The 25,286-nt window shown below is 37.8% G+C and overlaps 1 protein-coding gene across 1 annotated transcript in view; it reads right to left on the reverse strand.

The window, feature by feature from the left end:
• PPP1R14C (protein phosphatase 1 regulatory inhibitor subunit 14C) overlaps positions 1–25,286 on the reverse strand; it is a 121,961-nt gene that overhangs the window by 20,128 nt on the left and 76,547 nt on the right. Inside the window, exons 2-3 of the mRNA XM_036767417.1 lie at positions 3,844–3,927; positions 1,143–1,175 (exon numbers count right to left, since the gene is read on the reverse strand). Coding sequence (XP_036623312.1) covers positions 1,143–1,175; positions 3,844–3,927 — 117 coding nt within the window. The remainder of the gene's footprint in view (positions 1–1,142; positions 1,176–3,843; positions 3,928–25,286) is intronic.

Genomic DNA, 25,286 nt, shown 5'->3' on the forward strand with positions numbered 1-25,286 from the left:
ATTTTTTGTTTTTGGTTTTTTTAAATCCTCTAATAGATTGAGTTCTGGACTTGAAGCCAGTAGAACTGGGTTCAAATCCCACCTTTAAATCACTAGCTGTATAATCATGGGACAAGTCATTTAACCTCTCAGTGCCTTAGTTATCTCACCTGCAAAATGTGAATAATGATACCTCACAGGGTTGTTAGAGGAAAGTGTTTCACAAACCTTAAAGCTCTACATACACGTAAGTTATTGTTGTTAAATTCCAAAGAATGTAAGTTTCTTGAGGGCAGAGAAAATCTTCTTGTGCCTCACACAATAATTGGTGCTTAACACATATTTGCTGAATTGTACTGAATTTGAATCTTACATACTTTCTGTTGTAAAGCATTCTTCTCTTAGTGTTCATAATAACTTTTTTAAAAAAACATTCATTTTGCCCTATACAGTCAACCAAAGTCTCATTGTGATCTCTCTGATATTACAAATAACTCTGCAGGTCTAGAGGATTATTATCTTGCTTAAATTTTGCTGAACTGACTTTGCTGAAAGTCATGTATTAGACAAATTTCTTTTATAGATAGTTTTTGCACCTGAAATGAAAATATTTTAGCTTCCCATTATCTATATACTTGCTGAGACTACTTAAATACCCTATAACTCCATATTAAATGCTGTCATCTTTCATATAAATATCCATTTGCTTTCACTTCTAAAAGCATTTGGTATACATGTATGTGCATGTATATATGTATATAAGCTGATTAAGTAGCCACATGAAGTTCAGAATTACACAAGTACCTTGATAATCTTCTAGGTTGGACAGGTATAATCCCCTGACAATATGTATTGTCCAATTTTGTAATTAAAGAGCTTAGACTAGAAAAATTCTATTTCCTCAGCACTTCCTATGAAGTTGAGATTTGTATATAGAAAGTATTCAGTGAGAACATTTCCATTTGTTTTCAAGTTCTCCTGAACTGGGTATGTTCAGGCTTAGAAATCATCAGGTCCAGACTGCTAAAACACATGCACTTATGGATACAGATTGTTAATTATCATATACCCAGTTAACTTTTAAATCAGATCTACTTAGAGAGACAAACTACTTTGACAAGAATAAAAAGAAACACGGCATTTAAGAAAAGTGATTTGTTTACCTCTGTTGGTTTGTAGCAGTCTACAAGAGCTTCCTAGAATTAAACACAGAAATAGGTCAATTTAACAACTGTAAAAAGTCATTGCAGTTTTGAAAGGCATTTCATCTATTCAGTACCATCTTAAACAAGGCAATTCAAAATCACACATCACCTATCAAGGGCTACTCTTTTTTCCATAAGCATGGGGTTTGTGAGCCTCAAGCAAAAAAAAAGAAAAAGCTTTTGTATTTAGGAATATTGTCGCCCGTAGAGGAAAATCTTTCACCCCCATTTATGTGAAAAGAAGGAACTATCCTTCCATTGGCACTAAAATTAACACTCTGCCCTTAAACAAGTTATCAATACTTCTCAGAGGAAATGGAAAAGGGAAGAGCTTATCTTTAGAAATGGCAAGTTATAATTCAAAATCCTATGATTTTTCCTGGGATATTAAGGTATTCATCAAAGTCCAGTCAGAATATAGCAGTAGCTTCCTCCTATTACCCTGAATGTAGCACTGCAGTGAACTGAAATAAATAGCTGACTGTTTGGACCACTCTACTATTCTATCTCTTCTCACATTAGGTGAAAGCTATACCCAAGGATCCATATGATTTTTTAAGAATTCCCACTTAATTCATCAGATTTTTTTCACTCTTGCCTCTCCTCTCATTTTGGTGCTAACACAGTATTAGTATTAAATGTTAAAAGAAACAGAAGGGGAGATGGTAAAAGGTACTTTGGACCAAGTCCAAAGATCTGGTTTCAAGTCCCCATTCTGTTCCCAAACTTTATTTGTGATCATGTGCAAATCATTTAGCCCCTCCAGGCTAAATTCCCTCATCTGTGGCATAAGGGGTTAGACAAGATAAGAGGCAGGGTGGTATAGTCAGAAAGAAATCTATATTTAGGCTGAAAGGACCTGGGTTCAAATCCTAGCTCTGCTATTTACCATTTATATGATGTTAGACAAATCATTTAACCTCCTTGGGCCCCATTTGACTAAAATGAGAAGTTTAAACTAGATGAGGTCTAAGAGCCCTTCCAGCTTTAAATCTATCATTCTATCCTCTTTGAGGTCCCTCCCAGCTCTAAGTCTATGCAGTCTTGTTTTGCCATTAAATTTGCCACATTCCTCATATGTGCCTATATTAACATTTTTCTCAGGTTTTTTCTAGCTTAGTTCATTGGCACACACTTTTAGAGGCATAGTATACTTCTCCATTGATAATACCAACAAAGATTAATCATTGGTTACAAAGGGTCTTTAAAACTAAAATGTTCAACTTAGAGGTATTTCCCAACTGGAAAGACATTAGCAATTATTAGCTCATTTGAAGCAAACTCCTGATTATCTTTAGAGATAACAAACCTTGGCTAGCAATATTTTAATATGAGGAAGAATGACATATCATAGAGACTCATTAACTTAAGAGACTCTTTGGTGCAGAAAAGGTTTTTAGATACCATCTCTAAAGAGAAAAATAGTAAAGTATTTGTTTTAAAGAAATACCAGGCACTACAGCTTCTATTTTCTTTTTTTCTAAGTAGTTTATTTTTTAATTTATTTTTTATTTTTAGTTTACAACACTCAGTTCCACAAGTTTTTGAGTTCCAAATTTTTCCTCCCCCCTTTCTTCTCCCCTCCTCCCAAAGCTTCCATTTTCTGCCAGCATGCTACCACAGGAGCACACTATAATACTGAATATTTTGACAGCTTCAACCAATAGAACCATTACACAAAAAAGGACTGTGGAGATCCAGCGGAGTGGGTGTTACAATACTGTGTAGGTAACATAGACTCCTTCCACAAACTGATCCAAGCTAGTGTCCCACCTACCTTCTCTCCTTTACTGACAAACTTTTCAGAGAGAGTAATCCATCACTCCTTCTCAACTAACCACTCCTTAACTCCTTGTAATTTGGCTTCCACTCCCATCACTCCAGGAATAATTAATGGCCTTTTAATGTCAATTATCTTCAAAGCCAATGGCTTTCTTGGGCCAGGGAGATGACTTCTAGCCCAGGATACATATCTACTCACATCACTTTAAACATAGAACTTTTCTCTCTGGGTAGTGTATCTTTGGAGATAAAATGCACACTTCTCCCAGGAAAACAGTGAGAGTGAAAGAGAGAGTATATGTACGATCTATAGATCAGATCTACAGAAAAAGATAGCATGTGATTTGAATTCCACTAGACTCTCCTCTTTGGATAATGAACAGCTTGATCACAGCATACTTTGCAATCCAGCGACACTGGTCTCCTTGCAGTTCCTTGAACAAACCACTGAATCTCCAAACTTCATGCATTTTCAATGACTGTCCCTTATGCCTAGAATACTATACTTCCTCATCTCTGCCTCCTGGTCTCCTTCAAGATGCAGCTAATATCTCACCTCCTACGAGAAGAAGTCCTTACTGATTCCCCTTCCCCATGAGATTATTCCCTATTTATCCTGATTATATCTTGGTACATAGCTGTTTGCATGTTGTCTCCCCCATTGCCGTGTGAGCTCCTCGAGACCAGGGAGTGTTTGGTTTTTGCCTTTCCTTGGATCCCCAGCACTTAGTACAGTGCCTGGCACATTGTATCAGCCACAGTTGGACACATATTGACCCCAACATAGTGATGTCATTTCAGTCTTCTTAGAGTATGAAGTACAACAACCATTAAGCTATCCATCATTTGAATATTAAACATTTTAAAAGCTACTTGCCTGTAATTTGAGAGCTCTCTCCTCTTCACTGTCTGCGTCAAGGAGATCATCAATGTCAATTTCAACCTCTGGCATCTCTTCTTCCTTTTTAGAAAAAAGGGCATTTTATTTGGTTAAGAGTTCAACTGAACTGTGCTATTACTATGAAACATAAAAAACGCAGCAAGGTTCTTTATCTTTATGGGGGGGAGAAAAATGATACTATTGGCCAGGAATAAGCAAAAATACTTCAGAGAAACTGTATAGTCTTAAGCAAGAGATTGCATGTCCATAAAGGGAAGTGGGGAGCTGGCAGAGAAAACAAGCATGTTGCATTTCCTGTGGGGTCAGTTCCAAAAGAAGGCTAAGAGAATATGATCAAGTTACTACCATTTTTTTTTAAATTCAGTAAATGTAAAACTCCATTTATTCAGTTCCCAATACTGTGCAGCTCCTGCTAATTCCAAAAGCAGGTCCAGCATACAAGTTTACCATCCCCAATCACTTTCAGGACCATACTTCAAATTACTATAAGAAAACAGCAAAAATCTCTTTATTCCTCCTATCTCAAGGGTCTTCTATCTTGCGTAGGCTAACCTTTCCACCTGTGCCACTGATCCCACCCCAGGATTTCACTCCACCTATCAAGTCTTCTTTTTTGTATCTTCCAATGCTCTCTCTCCGTTGCTGCCTTTTACCCAGTTTTCTTAATTCCTACACACACACACACACACACACACACACACACACACACACACACACCTTCCACAAACTAATCCATTCCTTCAAGCTACTGTCCCACCTACCTTCTCTCCTTTACTGACAAACTTTTCAGAGAGAGTAATCCATCACTCTTTCTCAACTAACCACTCCTTAACTCCTTATAATTCGGTTCCACTCCCATCACTCCAGAAATAATTAATGGCCTTTTAATGTCAATTATCTTCAAACCCAATGGCTTTTTCTTAGTTCTTATTTCCCTGGCCTCCTTCTGTAGCCCCTGAAGCTCTGACTGCACATTCCTTCATGGTGCTTTCTTGTATATTTCTATTATGTTAAAGCAGGAAGGAGGAACTCACGAGCACTATGCCTCTCTTAGTTTCCATGACACACTTTATATTCAACATTCTGACTTGGGTTTTCTTCTACCTTCTATTTATGCTCTCTCTTCTGACAATATCACATTTTTTATAGCTTCAGTTTCAACTACAACCTCCTAAATATGGAGATATCAGATACTGCTGATATATATGCATATATACATATACACACACATAAATATACACATCTATACCTACATATGGGCATCTGGGTGATGCAGTAGATAGTCTGGAGTCAGGAAGACTCATCTTCCTGGATTCAAATCTGGCCTCAGACACTTACTAACTGTGTGATCTGGGGCAAGTCACTTGACTCTATTTGCCTCAGTTCCTCATTCGTAAAATGAGCTGGAGAAGGAAATGGCAAACCACTCCAGCATCTTTGCCAAGAAAACCCAAATGGGATCATAAAGAGTTGGACATGACTGAAATGACTAAAAAACATATCTATACATAGACATATATATATAATAACTACATAAACACATTTCTAATTGCTTGTTGTATGTCCTGATACCTCATCTTTAACCTGTCCAAAAAACCTGATCATTTTCCTCCCAAATCTGCTTCTCTTCATAACTTGCCTATTTCTGCATATAGCACTACCGTTTTCCCAATCACTCATGCTTGGAACTACCTTTTTTTAAACTTTGATGATCATTAGCTTGGAGTAGAAGAGACTAAGAAGGAATGATAACTATCAGTCCTGACCACACTACTTACTACCTACATGAGACCTTACGGTAAGACCTCTTGTCACTCAAGGCCTTAGTTTCCTTGTCTATAAAATTAGAAGGTTGAATTAGATTCTCTCTCAAGTACCTTCCAATTTTAATTCCTATGATCCCAAATATTTAAAGTGCTGCCATGTGAAAGAGAGATTAGATTGCCTGACAGGGCTCCAGGGGACAGAATTAAGAATTAATGGGTGGTAGATGCAGAGAAAACCAGATTTGGGCTTGATGAGAAGAAAAAAATTCTTATGAGGTAGAACTGTTCAAAAGTGATGAGATCCTGCTCATGAGATTGTGAATCTCCCATTACTGGGAGTCTGCAAACAGAATCTGGATAGTTGCTAGATACAGAGGAACTTCCTATTCAACTACAAGTCACATCAGATAAAAACTGAGATACCTTCCCATTCAGAGATTCTAGGACTCTGCTCTCTACCTCTTCAATTAGTCCTCAAATCTAACTAATGATGTCCATGAAAAATTTTTACATCTGTCCATCGATTTCTGTTCTCACCATTACTATATTCATTATCTCTTGCCTGCATTGCTATAATAACTTAAATTGGTTTCCCTGCACCCAATCTCTTTCCATTTCAATCCATCCTACATACTGCTGGTAGATTAATCTTCCTTAAAGGATAATTCTGATCACTCCACTTCTCAGTTCAAAAATCTTCAGTAGCTACCTATTTGATACCAATAAAGTACAGACTCCCTCACTGAGCTCATGTGACCTTGCTTCCACCCCACCTTGCTTTCTAGCTTTCTTTTATACTTCTTGTTGTACAGTCATCAGTCATTCGGGTGTCCAGTTCTTCATGACCTCATGGACTTTAGTCTATGGGATTTTCTTGACAAAGATATTATGGTGATTTGCCATTTTCTTCTCCAGTGTATCCTCATTTTACAGATGAGGAACTGAGGCAAATAGGGATTAAATGACTTGCCCAGGGTCACACAGCTAGCAAGTGTTTGATGCCACATTTAAACTCCTATCTTCCTGACTCCAGACCCAGAGCTCTCTATCCACTGCACCACTTTACTGCCCTTCTTTGATACTACTTTCTTTCATATATTCTATATGTCCAACTGGACTTCTCAACATTCTCTGAATTCATCCTACATTTTCCTATCTCTGTGCTTCTGCTCATATCATCTCATACATATAGAAAGCACTTACTCCTTCCCTTCTTACCTCCTATTCCCATATCAGTCTGTTGAAATTTTTTCCATCCTTCAAAAGCAAGCTCAGGTACAACTTATATAAAGGTAGTAAATGAATGACACATAGACTTGGACCCGGGGTGAGGAAGAGCTGAGTTCAAATCCTGTTTCAAATACTTACTAGCTGTGAGACCCTGGGTAAGTCATTCAATTTCTCTCATCCTCAGTTTCCTCATCTGTAAAATGGAAATGATAATGGCCCCTACTTCATGGGGCTGTAAGGATCAAATGAGGTGACAGAGCTAAGCCACTTTGCAAACCTTAAAGCACTATATAAAGGCTAGCTATTTTTATTATTATTTCCCTCAGATAGAAGTACTAACTCCCATCTCAGATCAATAAAGCAGCAAACATTCATTAAGCACCTACTATGTGCCAGCTTAAAGTACTCAGAGCATTTTGTATGTCTATACATTTATGCTCTAATTTGGTTCATAATGATTTGTGTACATGTCCAATATCTCTTACTGGACTGAAATTTCCATAAGATCAAGAACAATGCCTCATGCCCTCTCAATGCCTAGGACATAAATATTTGTGCTCTATAAATGCTGAATTGAATTGACTGACGCAAAAGGGCCAATTTGGATTTCTATCAAGCCAGAAAATTGCTGCTGGGATGCTGAAATTGTGTGTTTCAATCTGCTAGTAGTACTGCTGAAGCACAGTGGGCATTGAAATTTACTCAAAATGACCAAAAAGCACTATTAAATAGTGACAAACCAATGTGGGTTATTAGAGCATTAACTCCCTTGAAAGTGACTCATTCCAACATCTGGATCATTTCCATAATACGGACTGAAGTTAAAGGTTGACCTAAAAAAGAGAATTAATTCCCCCATGGTAGAATAGCTAGCTCAGAGATTTAGTTGAATTTTGAGTAGTCCCACATTACTCATTAAAAATATTCAGAACATAATACTGTAGTAGGTGTTGGAATTTTTAAATAATCTTTGGGTAAGATGAGGTCTTTGCCCTTCTAAAAGATAGTCAGATATGATGCCTGCTGCCACATTCTGCAAATCCTTTTTACATGCGTGGAATATCTATTCAGGCATTAACAGTGTTCCGAGCACACTAATCACACGTCTCCAGTGAGTGTAAGTGCTTGGACAATTTGAAACATCATCATCTCTTAAACAGCAGCCATAAAAATTAGAGCCTTGGAAGACTTTTTCAACTTTCTTTTTTTTTAATCAAAATCGGGAGTTTATGAGTGAGTAAACTAGATATATTTGGTTACAAGTCAGACCTCCAATAGTTCCAACCTAGTAATGACAGCAAAGGGGAGGAAGATGAATACCATTCAGCAAATACAGAGAAATGTCATGGTTCATAGGAAAACAGTGACTACAGCAACATAAATGGAAATGACAACAAAATGAAACTGAACTCTGCATGATTATATATAATGACCAAGTGTGTCCCCAGAGAATAACTGAGAAAATGTACATCCCTCCCTTCTTCATCATCATCAAGTGCTGATCGTTAACAAGTACTTGTTATGTGCCGGGCACTGTGCTAAGTGCTGAGGATACAAAGAAAAGAAAGAACAAGGTACCTGCCCTCAAGAAGCTTATATTCTAACGAGTGAAACAACCCGCAAACAACTATGTACATACAAGATAGATGTGTGTCTATATATACACGTATAGTGTAAGTGGGAGGTATTGGTGTTGTTCGTCCTTCATTTTCAAAGAGGACCAATGATATCACAGAGTAATGTCGGACCTAAATGTTAATTGGATTTAAGTGTTTTTTTTCTTTTCTTTTTTTTAAGAATTGTTACAAGAAAAAGCTTACCAGGTAGGGCAAGGGAAAGGAATATATTCAGAAATAAATGTGATGTCAAAAACAAAAACAGAACTGCACAAAGTTGATAGCCTCACTTTCTCTTCCAGTTCTCTTCAGTTTGGATTCAGTCAAATGACTACACTTGAGGACCTAGAGCACAGTCCACGAGTGGACCAAAGTCCAGGGACAAAACAAAAGTCAAGGTCACTGGCAATGGCCCAGGATGCAATGGACGACCAAGCTCTAAGCACTCTTCAGTGCCTGCTTCAGCTGCCTTCATGGCCATAGGAATAAACTGTTTTAATCCTCTCATTCTGCTAGGGGAAGTCTTCACATGATTGGGGTAGACATTCCCCTAACTGTCAGACAGGTTTGAGGCCTGTTGGTTATTCTCAACCTGGTTTAGCCTGTCTGCCAAGACAGTTTTACTGGGGTATGGCTGCTGCACATGCCACAGCTTCTTGGAACCACAAGTGAGAGTCAGGTGAAAAGTTGACACCGAAGGTGGATGAGCCACCTGGAAGAGGGCTCAGCAAGTCCTCATACCAGAGATGCTAGTCCTCCCTGAACACCCTATACACACACCAGTGTAATAGGAGGTAATCGTAATCGCAAAGGGAATGCACTGAGTAACAGGTGGAGGGGCGCAGGAACAGCTTACTGCAGAAGATGATTTTTGAGCCAAGTCTTGAAAGAATCCAGAGAAGCCAGTGGACAAAAGTGAAGGAGAACATTCTAAACTTAGGGGACAGCCAGGGAAAAGGCACTGAATTAGGAGATGGAGATGTACAAGGAATAGCAAGGACCTCAGTGTTGATGGATCATAGAGTTCATGGAGGATGAGTAAAGTTTACAAAGCCTAGAAAGATAAGAATATTTTATACAGAATATTTTATAATTGATACTGGAGGTAATAGGGAGGGAGATACTGCAGTTTATTGAGTAAGGGTGGAGGGGATGACAAAGTCAGACTTACACTTAATGGAAAATCACTTTGGCAGAGGGTAAGGAATTATGGTTGTGAAAAGCTGCATAAAGCCACATTGGTACATTGCTGTAAACCCTGCTACTGGGAAAGGATGGGACTAGTGGATCACTTGAGCTCAGGAGTTCTGAGCTGGAGTGAGCTAGGTCAATTAGATGTCCTCACTGTTTTTACCAATATGGTGAGGCCCTAAGAGCAGGGCAAGGAGGACCACCAGGCTGCCTAAGAGGAGAACCAATCCAAATTGGAAACAGAAAAGGTTCAAGCTTTCATGTCAATCAATTGTGTGATCTAGCCTATGAACAGCAGCTGCACTTTCAACCTGCATGAGTTAAGGAGAACTAGTCTCAAAAAAAAAAAAAAAAAGAAAAGAAAAGTTGCATAAACTGTAAGATTTGGTTAGTCATATCAAACTTTTTTTTTCTTTTCTTTTCTCTTTTTTTAAGAATTATTACAAGAAAAGGCTTACCAGGTAGGGCAAGGGAAAGGAATATATTCAGAAATAAATGTGATGTCAAAAACAAAAAAGGTATCAATTTTTAATCTAAAAAAATAAAAGATTCAGTAGGGTAAAAATGTGTCTCCCACTAAATTGTGATATTTTTAAAAGAAAAATACTAATATCCTTTAAAAATCCTTTTTAATAGCTCATAATGGCATAAATGAACCCAGTCTTTCCAAGGCCATGCCAACAAGGCACAAACCAGATTTGGCAGGTTCTTCCAAGGTGAAAAGACTTAAAGTGCCAGCCTGACAACAGATTGTCTGTTGGCTGAGTACCAATCCAGGAGGGACATCAACAAAAGCTTGGCTACTAAGTGATTGTTTTTCCCGTCAGTCTTGACAAATAACAAAGACCATCTATTAAGGCATTGGAGCTGTATTCTGCATCAGGAGAGGGAGTTGCCATGCCAATTAAATCATGAGCTATCAAAGTATTAAAGAGAATAATAGACACTGGAATTGCTCTGTTCTAATCAATCCAACTAATAAAGCAATTATTTACTGAGTGTAAACTGTTGAGTATCTACAGCCAGGAAGTCATAGAATATTGGTGTGTGATGGCTATCACATTCAGGTACCATGGAGTCTCTCTTACTCATATGCATCTAATTTTTCTAGTTAAAAAAGCCTCCTTTGAGATAAAGAAGTGGTAAAACTGTGCTTTTCTCCCCAGTAGCTAGACCAGAATGCTGCAGAAAGGATAAATACAGGGATTGAATAGGAAAGCCAGATGTAGATATAACAAGGTAGAGAATTATACACACCTACTGCATGATATACTCTTCAACATGAGGCAGAAAACAACCCAATTTAACAAATTTGATAAGGCATTAATATTGCTTAAGGTTAAATAATGTTTAAATAGAAACTTATAACTTCTATTAAATGTAAAATTGGGGTGGGGGAACAGGGGTAGGGTGAGGAAGAATTCATTACTTGTTTTTTTTCTTTTGTAAGGGAAAAGGGGCTGTCCAATGAACCCATTTTTCATAATAATATGTAGCATGTTCTGCTGATGTGACCCCCTACAAGGATTTCAAAGCATGTGAAGTCTGCTTGCCAAGGGAAGAAGACCTTTTGATTGGCTGATGATCTGAAACTAGAATGCATTTGAAAGGCAGTAACCTATCAAAGAATTTTTTCTTTTGTGCTTGCCTAAGTTCAAGTGAGTGATAGAGAAGCTTCTGGGTGCGGAGGAAGCCCTCAGGTTTTATATGTTCAATACTATGTGGCCCACAGGCACATAGCGCTACTAGTATTTCTGTCTCTGTTAGGTCTACTCTTTTCTGTTCTTGGGTGAAGGCTGTGAATTTGTGATATTTGAAAGATCAGGAGAGACAGTCACCAAAGTTCTAGGAGCCAGAATCCAAGCCCAAGTTTATAGTCCATCAGCATAGCCCTAAGGAGTGGCCAGGACCCAGCGCAGCAGTCAAGAAAGAAGCAGACAAGAGGAAGGGATTCATACATGGCTAGGTCACCTTCAGAAGTGAACCAGTGGGACAAGAGCTTTGTAGAAACTACTTTAAGCTGAAGTTCACTCTCCACAGGAATCAAGGTAGTATGTTGAGGGAAATAATTTGTAACTTTTGTTCTTGCTCTTTCTTCTTGGTAAATATCCTTTTTATTAGCTTTTGCAAAAAGCTAATTGGTGTTAATTGGTTGAATGAGAAAAAGGTGCCAATCACTGAGTCAATCAATGATATAAAGGCGATAACAACTATAACTGGTGATTGATATTTGGGAGAACACACTGTAATGGAGGCTCAGGCAAATAGCATTATAGAAAGAAACGATCCCCAATCTTTCAGAGGTGTCCTTTAAACTCTGAAGAGAAGATATAGCTTTGCTCTGGAAAGCCTGACTCATCAGTGTGAGTGTGAATTGGGATGAGGATCCTCATGGATTTAGAGGAGTTATATTTTATAGAAAGCAATTCCCACAGTCCATCTTTGCACCTGTAAAAATAAGGTTGGACTAGATGACCTCAAATGTTCCTTCAACTTTTAATCTATCATCCTGTGATCGATCCATCCCTGCTCTGGGTATTCCACAGGTACTCAAGCAGATACAGTATATTTTCAATAAAGAGTATAACTACCACACCAAAACCAACCATATTTTCATCAGGAAAACTATACACAGAGATCTATAAGCACAAATCAATCCTTTAACAGTTTAGGTTTCGTAGGATTAATTAAAACTAGAGTTCAAAGCACTGTAGCCTTGGGCTCTTCATATGCCATTGGTTTAGGATGTCATTGTAACATCATATATGTGTGTATATATGTATATATACATATATATATACATATATATATACATATATATGTATATATGTATATGACTGTTCTACCGTCATTAATTTGTGCAGGTTTGAGTAATTTTGAATAAGCATTTCTGCAGCTAGATTTCATTATTAGTACTTTAGCAGTTCCATGGTTTAAGCAAGTGTATTAGCAATTTTGATTTGAAGATCTTTCCCACCCATTAATAGGCCATGTGACCTGCTTACATCACAGGAAGCCCAAGTTACATGTGATCAGAGGAGCTTCCTAACAGGAAGAGGAAGTTATGTCACAGAAAATGCTGAGAGATAGAGAAAGATGTTATGGCTGCTGTTGGCTACCCTTGTGATTGTTAGAACTGAACAGGCTGACTTAGCTGTACTATGAGTTTGTTTTGGGAAAGACTCCAGCAGGGGGTCGGAGAGGTTTTGGGATGGCAAGGCTCCAGGTTGTGATATTCTGTATTGAATATTTTGGGTTCCTTGCTGTTATGATGAAGTGGACTGACTGGCTGTGGGAGCTGAACATTTGGTTATGGGATATGTTTCTCTGGAGTCTGAATAAATGGTTTACTTCTTCTACCTTCTATGTGGAGTGTCATATGCTTGGTGATACAGAACTACATAGGCATTTTGACAATTATCATCTATGTTGTTATTATTGCTTTGCTGTTTCAGCAAGTACTGGATTTTGGATTTGATACCAGGTCTCCCTTATCTCCAAACCCAATTCTTTCTACAGTATTTACACCATGGTGCATAGTTTCCTCCAAAGTCTTGATGAAAAATGAAGACAAGGTTAAGTGGGAGGACACTCTGTCACTTGTGTGAACACTAAATTCACTTAATAAATAGATTAATCCTTTAAAAAATAATTCCATGACTCAATGGTCTTATCTAAGGAGGGCACCCCCTCCAAAAGTGCAGACTACAGCCCATCCATGCTTTCTCAACCTATGAGATTTATGTCTATGTCTTCTCATAATTCCATTAAAGGCCTTCCTTTAAAGTCCTTTTGACAACTTGTGGGTGCCAGAGTAGCACCTAGGCTGTCTATCTGTTCTCCCTTGATCAGTGACCAGCTCATTTTCTCTACTAATTTTTCATATTATCCCTTAGGTCACTTCTTTTGTCCAAGCCATCATTGGCAATTTGCTGCAGTTAGATATGTCTGTCATGTGTATCTCCACTGCCCTTTGAATCACCAGTTTTGGAGTTGAGAGGGCAATTGCTGTATTCTGTGATTTGTATCCATATAATAATTCTGGAACATGAGTGTTAAAAAAGATGGGGTTATTTCAGGAAGCAGACTTGAGATCGTTGAAAGAACTGAGCAATTCTACATATCTATGATATATGTAGCAATGGATTAACTTAATGAGTCACCCATACAATTACTGGAAAATAGGCATTCTTCTCTATTTGGCTTTCCCTGTCTAGACAGTGAGGTCAATTCATCAACAAGCAATTATTAAGCCTTCACTATGTGCAATACACTTTGCTAAGCACTTGGCATATATAGAATGGCAAAAAGAGTTCCTGCCCACAAGGAGTTCACATTGTAATGTAGGGAACAAATATTTAATAACTAGGTACATGAAATCCATATACAGAGGAAAGGGAAAGTAATCTCAGAGGGGAAAGTACTAGCAATGGAGGAAGGGGAAGAACATGACAGGCTTCCTGCAGAAGGTGACATTTGAGCTGAGCCTTGAAGGATGCCAGAGAAATCAAGATGTGAAGGAGAGCATTCCAGGCATGGGTGACAGCTGGTACAAAGACAAGGAAATGAAAGATGGAATGGGGGAGGAACAGCAAATATAATCATGTGGCTGGATCACAGACTGTGTGCAGGGCAATAAATAAGAAGAATGGAAAGGTAGAAAGAGTTATAAAGGTTATAAAGGGTTTTAAACGAGTAACAAAGGGTTTTATAGTTGATTCTTGAGGTAACAAGGTGCCACTGTAGTTTACTGAGGATTGGGGTCAGGGGTAACATGGGCAGACTTATCACATTTTATGAAAATCCTTTGCAAAGCTGAGCGTGGGATGGATTGGAGTAAGAAGTGACTTGAGACCGGGAGACCAGTTAGAAGAAAACTGCAAAAGTCCAGGAGTGAGATGATAAAGGCCTGACCTACAATAATGTCTATATATTACTGTTGAGTGTAACACTGTACTCCTAGTCACTCAGGCAGTCAAAGTAGGTATCATTGCAGAGTCAGCTGTTAAACATCTACCAGCACACCATTTGTTAAATGACTTGCCCAAGGACATGTGGATTTTAAGTGTCCAAACCAAGATTTAATGTGTTCTCCACCATACCATTGGAGCCAAAATTCTTATGTACAAAATTTGCTATATTTAGCATGTACACACAAGCAAAATTTGTGGAAGTCAGGAGATTTGTGTGCAGATGACATCTGGAAGTCAGGAAGAATCAGAGCTAGTGGAAGTGGAAGCAAAGTTAGAGGAAAAAAACAATGGTAAAGGCCCAAGAGGTGAGCCCGGGGCCAAGAAACACATTCTTATGACTTCTACTTTATTTCTACCTCTGGGACCATAACTCTCGGCAAAGTGTCTCATGGGAACAAATCCTTTTTTGTTACTCAAGTTATACATTAGCACTTAACTACTTACCTGCCCTAGGGAAGGTTTGAAAGAAGTCAACCCTTTTATCTAATCTAAAAATTGATTTGCTGTAAGGAGCTGAAAAGGGAGTCGGGATGGGAAAATTAGACAACCATTGCAGTAATAACCATGTCAGAGCTTCCTGGTATAGTAGTTTTCTTATTTGAAGTGCTCTTCTAGAAATTTCAAATACCAAAACATATTCAGAAAGCAAATATAATTTTATAATGTATTACTTTTGGAGTACACATGCTACTACCATTACTATTATAGTTATGTTGGTATCTTACTCCCCTAAGATACTTTAAGCTACTTGAGGGCATTAATTGTGAAATGAGAATTTTGTATCTCTATGAGAGCCTAGCATGAGGCTCTGCACAAACAGGTGGTTACGAAGGTTTTGTTGTACTACAGTTTTAATTTTATCTATAATTTGCATCTGTAACTCTTCTCAATTGATCCAGTAGTTTCCATTCACAGAATCAGTTATAAGAGACTCCCAATGGCCAGAAGAGTCCAACCTAACTCTGAAAAAGGATCCCAATTATAATATACCCAACAAGTAATCATTCAGATTCTGCTTCAGGACTTTCAAGGAGGGAAAACTCACTACTTCCCAAGGCAGCCCCTTCTACTTGAGAAGAGCTCTAATTATTAAGATTTTTTTTTCCTGTAACCACAACTCAATTTGGCTCTTTATAAAAATTTTGTGATCATGTTTTTTTAAATACATTTTTATATGGCTCTATTTATGAATAGTTTCATCTCCTGTCCCTTACATAACAATTTGATTTCTATTTTTAAAATTTTAATATATATATTGGTACTCTCTAGTTTAAATGTTTAATTGTTCTTCTGTAAGAATTTGTTATGCATAAAATCAGTTATATTTTTTTAATTCAGGGTTTATTGAAAGAAAAGAGATCCTTTCACCAAAAGATGAATGGTATCATGGTAGAGTGGGGGAAAAAAGGTCCTAGATTTGGAGTAAAAGAATGACTTTAAGTCACTTAAACTCTCTGGGCCTCAGTTTCTTCATTTGTAAAATGAGAAGGTTGAACTACATGACCTCCTCTAAGACCTCTACTAGGTCAAAAACTATGATTCTGCACTGACACCTCACTGTGGTGTGGAGGTGACCCTGCGATGTCAGAGGTTATACCAGTGGAACATGATGGTGGCAAGGCCTACTACCAAACTAGAAAGGCTTTTTGAGTGAGAACATGGTGATACACTATATATGTGCTGTCTGAAAAACAGCCTAGATAAGTTTAGAGAGGTTCATTATCAGGCTGGCCTCAAGGTAATGAAGTTTTCAGCTATAGAAACTATGATGATTATTATGTTGTTATGATTGTTATAGACCAGGACTCCCTCTTTTGACTAGACTGCAAGTGCAGCTGCAACTCATAGGCCTAATCCCAGTCCTGAATGGTGTGGAAGCATTAACATTTCCAACCTAGATTGGCTCACCCCTCCTTAGGCAGCCTGATGGCCCTCCTTTCCCTGGGGCTCACCATATTGTGTCCAGGCTTAGTACAGATACCTGGTCAGCTTTAGTCCTGCTGTACCTCAGAACTCGTGAACTCAAGTAACCCACCAGCCTCAGCCTCCTCTAGTTGCAGAGTGCAATCATACGTCACCATCCTAAGTCACTATAATAACTCTCAAAGATCATTTACTAAGTCATAGGAGCACTAATACAGCAAAATCACAAATCTCTGATTATTAAAGTTGTATTGAAAGAAAACGAATATGTAAAAATAAAAATTGGCCCATTTTTATAGAACTCCATCTCTGCTGTTCAGCATAAATTGTGGCAACTGAATGTGAAGGATAAGGAACATGAAGGAAACAAGGTGACTTTGATGTCTCAAGCATAGGTGACCAAGAGAATGGTGATACCATTCACCAAAATAGCAACTTAAAGAGGAAGAGCAGATGTGGGAGGAATTCATAGCCCAGGAAAATTAATTCCCTCATGACAGCAAAAAGCAGGCTCCCTTCCACAGGTCCAGGACCTGTACAATTACAGCATATTATCAGCAAAAACTATTCGTTGAAAGCTTACTATAGGTAAGCCATTACATTATAAAAAAAGAATAAGATTCAATCCCTGCATTCATGGAGTTTATAGTCTAATTTTACAACTGACAGGAACATGTGAAAAATAATTATAGCACAAGATGTGATAAATAGCTGAACAAATGAGGGACATCTTGGTATAAGAGATAGAGAGTCAGACTTGGAGCAAGGAACCAGTCAACTAGCATTTATGGCACGTCTGTTATGAGTCAGGCACTGTGCTAAGTGATGGGGATACAAAGAAAGGCAAAAGATAGTTCTCTCTTAAGGAGCTTACAATCCAATGGGGGTAATATACAACTACTATGTACCAGGCACTATGCTAAACACTAGAGATGTAAAGAAAGACAGCTCTGTTCCCAAGGAACTCACAGTCTTAGGGGAGAGACGATATGGAAACAACTGTGTACAAACAAGATATAGACAGGATAAATTGGAGATAATTAACAGAGGGAAGGGACTAAGATTAAGGAAGGGGTAGGTCCCACTTCTGGAAAACTATGTAACACAGCGTAGTTGCTAATTTGCACTGATAAAGAAAATTTCCTCACCAGAAAATTCCCTTATGCCGATATAGATACCAAATGCCAAATCATAAATCCACCCATTTACTTCATCCCATCCTCCAAAAATAGACTGGGGCAGACGATTGCTAAAGGAGATGAGAGGCAGGGGAGAAAACATCCACGATAAGGAAAGTGTTTATTGAGGAAGCAGAGTTTGAACTGAGCCTTGAAGTAGATAGGATTTTGATAGGCAGAAGAAGAATATTCTAAGAAGCTCAAAGTTAGAAAACCATAAGTCATGCTCATGGTACAGTTTGGTTAGAGTGGAACGTTCATGTAAAGGCACCATACAAGATAAGAATAGGAAGGTAAATTAGGGGTACCATGTAAAGAGCCTTCAAAACCAGGCCAAGTCAATAGTCAATGAAGATTTTTAAGCAAATAAGTTGAAAACATGGCAAGAGCAATATTTTCGAAATATTGATCTGTTTATGGTACACACAATGGCTTAAAGAATGAAAAGACTAGAGACAGGCAGACTAGTTAGGAGACTACCTTTATAGTACAGATGAAAGATCTAAAGCAAGATACTAACAACTGTTAGGGAAAGGAAGCAAAAGGATTGATGCAAGAAATATTGCAAAGAAGAATCAGAAGGACTTGATAACTGACTGAATGGAGTAGGGTAAGAAGATAAAAGCCAGAGATAACTGAGAATAACTAGGGAAAATGGTGACAAGTCAAGTCTGACCTACATCAAAAAGTTACATCACCCAGACCCAGTCCAACTTCTAACTAGGGAACACTTGTAGGAAGGAAATAAAGATAAGGCTCATTACGGACAGCTCCCAATACATTACAATTTGCTCTTGGAGTTCTCCAGGGTTTCTCAATTCAATTTAGATCCTAGGGAATAATATGAAATCTATAAGAATGCTTAAGGAAGCTGGAAAGGTCTACATTTTACTTTACTAGGTAATTCTCTGGACATTTCTCCTCATATTAGGGGGGAACACGTCAAGGATAAGTTTGACAATAGTTTTCATCAGCTGCCATATATTGTTTTAACAGCTCTCTAAAAATGATAATAACTAACAACTCCCCTCACAGAAGGCATCGTTTCAAAAACTACCAAAAAGTATCACAGACTCAAAGCATCATGAAAAGTCTAACTGCTTACAGAGAAACTAAATGGATAAATATCGGTCACTATTCTGAGAATCTTAGGATTCCATAAGGCATAGACCCAGGAAGAAGTGGTAGGCAAAAAACTTCTGACATCATATTCATGAATTTGTTCATTCAATAAATATTTATTGAGTGGCTATTATGTACAAGGTGCTGGACTGAGTGCTCTTCCTTCTACAGGGCTGGGAAAAATTGGCACAAGATTTTTTTTAAATTACAATTGTCAGATCTTGGAGTTGAAAGGGGCCTCTAGGGTCAATTAGTCTAACTCATACCTGAAACAGGACTAAAATTTACCCAGACTCCTCTTGAAGATCTCCAGGGAGGAGGAGCCAAATAATAATAACATATTAATTGAAGCTGCTCTAATATTTTAAGGTTTACTGACAGATTTCCTCATAAGAGCCCTGCGAGGTAGGTAATGAAAGTTTTCTCATTCTTATTTTATAGAAGAGGAAACTGAGTATCAAAAGGCTGGCTAGAGCAGTCACATACCTAATAAATAAATACATTGTTAGGTTTGTTCCATCACTTCAAGAAAAATGCCTGCAGCTCAATGGGAGGGACTTCTGAGATATGTGAGCCTTAATAACTGAATCCACCCAAGGCTAGGATTATTGAAATTTGCCATTTAAAGTTAGACCTTATGGAATTATAATTGATATTATTCTGAGTCTGACTCCAGGTATGATCATCAATAATAATCCAAAATGCCAGTAACCTTATCGGGTTATCTCTGAACTGCAGGTGGAGTTTTCATGGGGAATGCTGGGAGAATGACACTTGACATGGGCTAAAGTAGGATTTGACCCATTTGACCTCTTGAAAGAAAAAAAAAGAAAGAAAAGGAAGATGGAAATGTAGGGTAGTCTGGCATGACCTTGATCACTTCTTGCATTTCTAGCGGTTGTCAAGATTATTAAGCTAGCAGATGAGGGAAATGCCATGGATATGGTTGACCTAGATTTTAGCAAAGCTTTAGACAAAGTATCTCATACTGTTCTTATGAAGAATGTGTGGATACGTGGATTAGAAAATAATACAAATTAATTCAGAACTGTATTATGGCTGGACTCAGAGTAGTTGTAAATAGTTTAGTGTTAACATAGCAAGAAGTTTCCAGGGGAGGAGACACAGAGATCCATACTTGACCCCGTGCTATTTAACATTTTTATCAATACTTAGATAAATGCATACACAGTATATTCATAAAATTTGCAGATGAGACAAAACTGGGAGGATAGGTAAGGAACTAGTTGAGAGAGTCAAGATCCCAAAGGCTCTTTACAAGCTAGAGTATTGTTCTGAATCTATTAAGATGAAATTCAATAGAGATAAATGCAGTCTTACACTTGCTTTCAAAAAATTAACTCCATAAACATTAAATGGAAAAACAAGGAAGAATGACAGTTGCTCTAAGAAGAATCTGAAGTTTGAGGAGACTGCAAATGAAACGTGATTGCTGCATGATGTGGCAGCCAAAAAAGCTAAGGCTATATTAGGAGAGGCATAGCTTCCAGAAGCCGGGAGTTGATTAGCCCACTATATTCTACCCTTGTCAGACCTTATACGTAGTATTGCAATCAGTTCTGGGCACCAGAGTTTACAAAGAACATTGATAAGCTGAAAAGTGTCCAGAGAAAGGCAATCAGGATGGTGAAGGGTTTGGGGTTTATGATATATGAGGATCAAATGAAAGAACTTGGCATGTTTAGCCTAGAGAAACAAAGACTTGGGGGAATGGGATAGCATGTTCACATATTGGAAGGGTTGGCATTTAAAGGAGGTTATTAGATTTGTTTGTTCTCTTTAGTCCCAGAGGGCAGAACCTCAGGAGCAAAGGGAAGAAGTGGCAAAGAAGCTAATTTAAGGTTAATGTTAGGAAAATTTTCCTAAAAATTAAATCTGCTCAAAACAGAATTGATGCCCTCCAGGGATAGTAGATTCCCCCTACTTGGAGGTCTTTATGGAGAGACTGAATGGCCTCTTTTGGGGTCTGGTTCAGTAGGAATTCCTTTGTGTATAGACTGGACATACTTGAAGTTACTTCCAATTCTCAAAGTCTATGCTTGGATGTTCACTAAACGGGAATCAAAGTCAAGCTCAATAGCCTGTACATGACAAAATCTATTCCCTATTTTTCTTTTCTTTCTTTTTCTTTTTTTTCCAAATCAGAACCTTTGCCCTTCTAAATACTAGAGCACCTCTCTTGTTACAGTTTTTCAGAGATCACGGGCAGCAGCTTAGCAGCTGTATCTCAGTATCTTTGAAAGCTGTTTGCCCAGGCCTGAAGACAAAGACATTAAGGGTAAACAGGGCCTCTGTTACTATCTCCTTGCTTACCCTGGGTTTCAGCACCTTGTTCACCATTTTTTTTCACTCGTTCCAAGTCAGAAGATTTGCTCTTCTTGGTAGAGAAATATATCAAAGATTAATGATTTTGTTGGTGTGGTTATTCCTTCCTTTAACTTAGATCATAGCCTCTTTATCATTAAGCAGATACCATATTTGGTGTTGCTGTGCTCAAAACTTCATCACAATGTGAGCAAGCTGATGATGAGCCTTCCTAAACTTAGCTAGGCTGGTTTAAGGATAGCAAACATTCCATCTGTCACCAGACCCAGACTAGAACCTTCTCATCATTAGGAGTTGCCAGAAATGCATTCTGTTTTCAAGAACCCAGGCCACACATGATGATTTTTGGTACCAGAATAGATCTTGAATAGATCTAGCCACTCATTCTAGCTTGTCAAGGACATCTTGGAAAAGAAACCAGAACCAAAATAAGTGGAGCAGTTTCACCTTCTCTGTGATATCAATCATCATCATCCCATCCCCAAGCAGTGGTCCTCTAGCCCTTCCATGGTTTTTCTATTGCCTCCGATGTAGCTCTTTTCAAAAGTACTTTTAGTAATCCTTTCATTTATTTATTTTTTTAAATTTCTGGAATAAAACAAACATTTCTATAATAAAGCATAATAAAAAGATGATTGCACATGAAACCACAAATTTGTTATGTACAACTTGCTATTCCTTTTAAATATATAATAAAGTTATCAGGTAATTTTCCTTTTTTCTTCTTCAGCATCAACCTTGGCTCATTCTGAGCTTTAGCACCACTGACACTATTCTCTTGAAGGACCATACTACTTTGTGACGTTTCCTCCTCTATTCTTTATTGGAATATTTTATGTTTATGTTGCCAGAATTTCATTCTTGAAAGCATCCCATCCATCGTGAATCAACTTCCCCGCTAGAAATTTTAGCCTGTAGTATTCTACTTATATTTCTCTGGACTCTGAAAAGAGTGCATCCAAAATCTAGGGTAGGTATCACACTATGCTGATTTTTTCCTCATTGATCAAGAACTCAAAAACAGAGTACACTTCGTTCCGAAGGTCCCATTAATTATATCTTGGCAACCTCCTTAATAGAATCAAATCCCGAAGACTTGAGACAGTGTGGCATTAGAGAAAGAAAACTGGCTTTGGAGACAATCCAGGCTCTCTTACTTACTATGTGTCCTAGAAAAAAATTACTTACTTCTCTGGGCTTGCTTATCTTTTTACAGCACCAGAGTGTGGGATTAAATGGCCTCTGAGGTTTCTTCTAGCTCTAAAGCTACAATCCTACTGCTTGGTCACTTCCTCTATCTCATTAAGGATCAAATTACTACTAAGGTCAATCAAGAATATGGTCAGCTCCTCTAGAAAACTTGTAGATGATTTTCTGCCTTTGGCACTCTGTGAGCCATTCAAATAATTGAAATTCTCCATCATTACTATATTTTGACTCTACGTCAGGTTTACCTTACTCATCACTCATTTTTGCCACCAGCCAGGTCAATAGTTTACTGCCAAGGCATTGCCATTTGTTAACTGACAACTAATCCTTATGCAAATGCTATCTTCCATGATTTCTCTGCCCTTTCCCCTAAATCATGGACTTCTTCACATGAATAGATCTTGAAATACAGTGCTTCTCAGAAGTAGGAGAACGATTTATGCAACATCATAGTAAAGACAAACCATTTTAAAAGAATTAAGAACTCTAATCAATGCAATCACCCACCAAGATTCTAGAGGACCAATGATAAAGTATACTGATAACCTCTTGACAAAGAGGTGGTAGTCAAGAAAAATAATGAACGTGCATTTTTGAACATAGTTAATGTGGGAATTGGCTTTACTTGACTCTGAATATTTATTACAAGGGTTTTCTTTTCCCTTCTTTTTATATTGGAAGAGATAGCAGGAAGAGAAAATAAATGTTCATTGAAAAATTAGATTAAATTAAATTTTAAAATATAATCCTACTCCACCATCTGCTTTATTTAATTTGTTCCTTCTAAATAAGTTATATCCTTCTATAGCCAAATTTCATGAGCAACATCTCACTGTGTCTCAGTGATGCCTAAAATTAACTAATCTTGATGAGAAAGACAACCAATTCTAAATAATAAGCACAGAATGATAGTCTAAGAACAGCTAAGAAGACTGTTGGGCTCCTAGTTCTGTCTGGTCTAATTAATTCAATTAGTTAGAGTATGATGCATGGGGCAGCCAAGGTTGTGAATTCAACACCCACTCAGACTAAAGTACATAGGAAAAACAAATTCATGGTCATACACTGTATGTAAAATACATGACTAATGACAAAGCAAGGTAGATTACTGAGGCTTTGACTCTCTTACAGGTGACTTGATATATCACCAATAACATTTCTGTATCCTGGATTTATCTTTCAGTTTGTCCTTCGACAATTAAGCAACTCTCCAAGACTAAGTTTCTTCCTCACATACCCAGTCAAATTTTGAGTTCTTTAAATCAATGTATGTATTGATAGGGGCAATGTGACATAATGGATAGAATGCTGGGCTTGCAATCAGGAAGACTTAAGTTCAAATCCTACCATGCCTAGCATATAATAAGCCCTTCATAAATGCTTATTGATTAATTGTGTGACTCTGGGCACATTGTGTAATCTCTACATGCTTCAAATAAAGCAACTTCCTAAGACTTACCTATTAAATCATATTTAGGTTGCCTTTTGCAGAGGGAGAGGGATTTCCCCACAGTGATGAAATCACAGACTGTTCACACATTCACCCACGTACATGATACATGGTAGGTGTTAAATTGAAGAAGAATGGAAAAGATGTAGTCTCCATCCTTTATAAATCTACTAGGTACAACTATCTGTGGGCGTGATTTTTAAATATATTATCGCTGGCCATATTGAGTTATCTTAAACAGGAAACACCTATCTAAGAATTTAAAAAATCTGAAAAATGGATGCTGTGCCAGACAAAGCCCTTATCAGGTCAAAGCCTCTTCGGTCCTCAAATTAAAATTTGATATACATAAATTTTCATAGGAAAAAAGTTGGCAAATTATTATAAATCATTTTGCAATGAGAGTGTTTGTTACACAGGAACAGCAAGTCAATACAAGTAATGGATGTATAGATGGCAAGTGCAAATTTTAGAGGTGAGCAGAAGTATTGCAGAAAAGTGGTTGCATGGATCAGGAAAGAAATCAAAGACATGTTAAATAATGTGTCAATCTCTGACTAACCAAAGGTGGAGCTGCTCAGGAAAGGTCAACTTGAAGCAAGGCAGATATTTCTTCCATTGGAAACCTATTTCTTACTTTCCTCTGACCATTAAGTTGTGTCCTTTTCTGCAAGGCCAGTCTCAGACACAAATTCATCTACATAGGGTAAGGGGAGAAATATACTTTAAAATAATTCCCCTATTTGAAATCTATCATTAGTGATTAATTTCTTTGTGGTAAACATTTGCCTCTCCAGGCATCTTCTTTTAAACATTCCAGGGAAGAGTGAAACACTGACAGGTGTAATAAAAAGAAGATCCAACTGGTGGGCAAGAGGCCTTTGTGGTAGTCCTGACTCTGCCACCAGTTATCTGACCTTACGTTTCTTAACCTCTAGTGGCTTCAGTTTTCTTCTCTCTAAAATAAGCGGATTAGACTAAATCTGTTAAGGCTTGTTCCAGTCCTACGATTATTTGATATCATCTACCTTACTGAAATTTCTATCCATTGTTCCTAATTCTGCCCTCCAGATTTAAGCAAACATGCAATTCTTCTTCCATGTGATAGCCTTTAAACACCAGAACACTGATATCATGATCCTTCACAAGTCTCCTCTTCTCCAGTCTGAACATCCTATTTCCTTCATCTGATCTTTATATGGCAAAATCTTTAGTCTCTTCACTAACCCAATCATTCTTCTTAGGATTCACTCCAACTTGTCCATTTCCTTTCTGAAATAAGTTCTAGAACTTTGGCAAGAATCAAAGTCAAGCTCCCTGAGGTATAATTTGAAGACTCTACCTTCCTTCTTTGTCTTGAATATCAAGGCAGTATTTGCCTACCACCAATCCTGTGGCATCTTCTCCATTTGAAT

This window comes from Trichosurus vulpecula, chromosome 7, assembly GCF_011100635.1.
Source record: "Trichosurus vulpecula isolate mTriVul1 chromosome 7, mTriVul1.pri, whole genome shotgun sequence".
In the NCBI taxonomy this organism is placed as follows: domain Eukaryota; kingdom Metazoa; phylum Chordata; class Mammalia; order Diprotodontia; family Phalangeridae; genus Trichosurus; species Trichosurus vulpecula.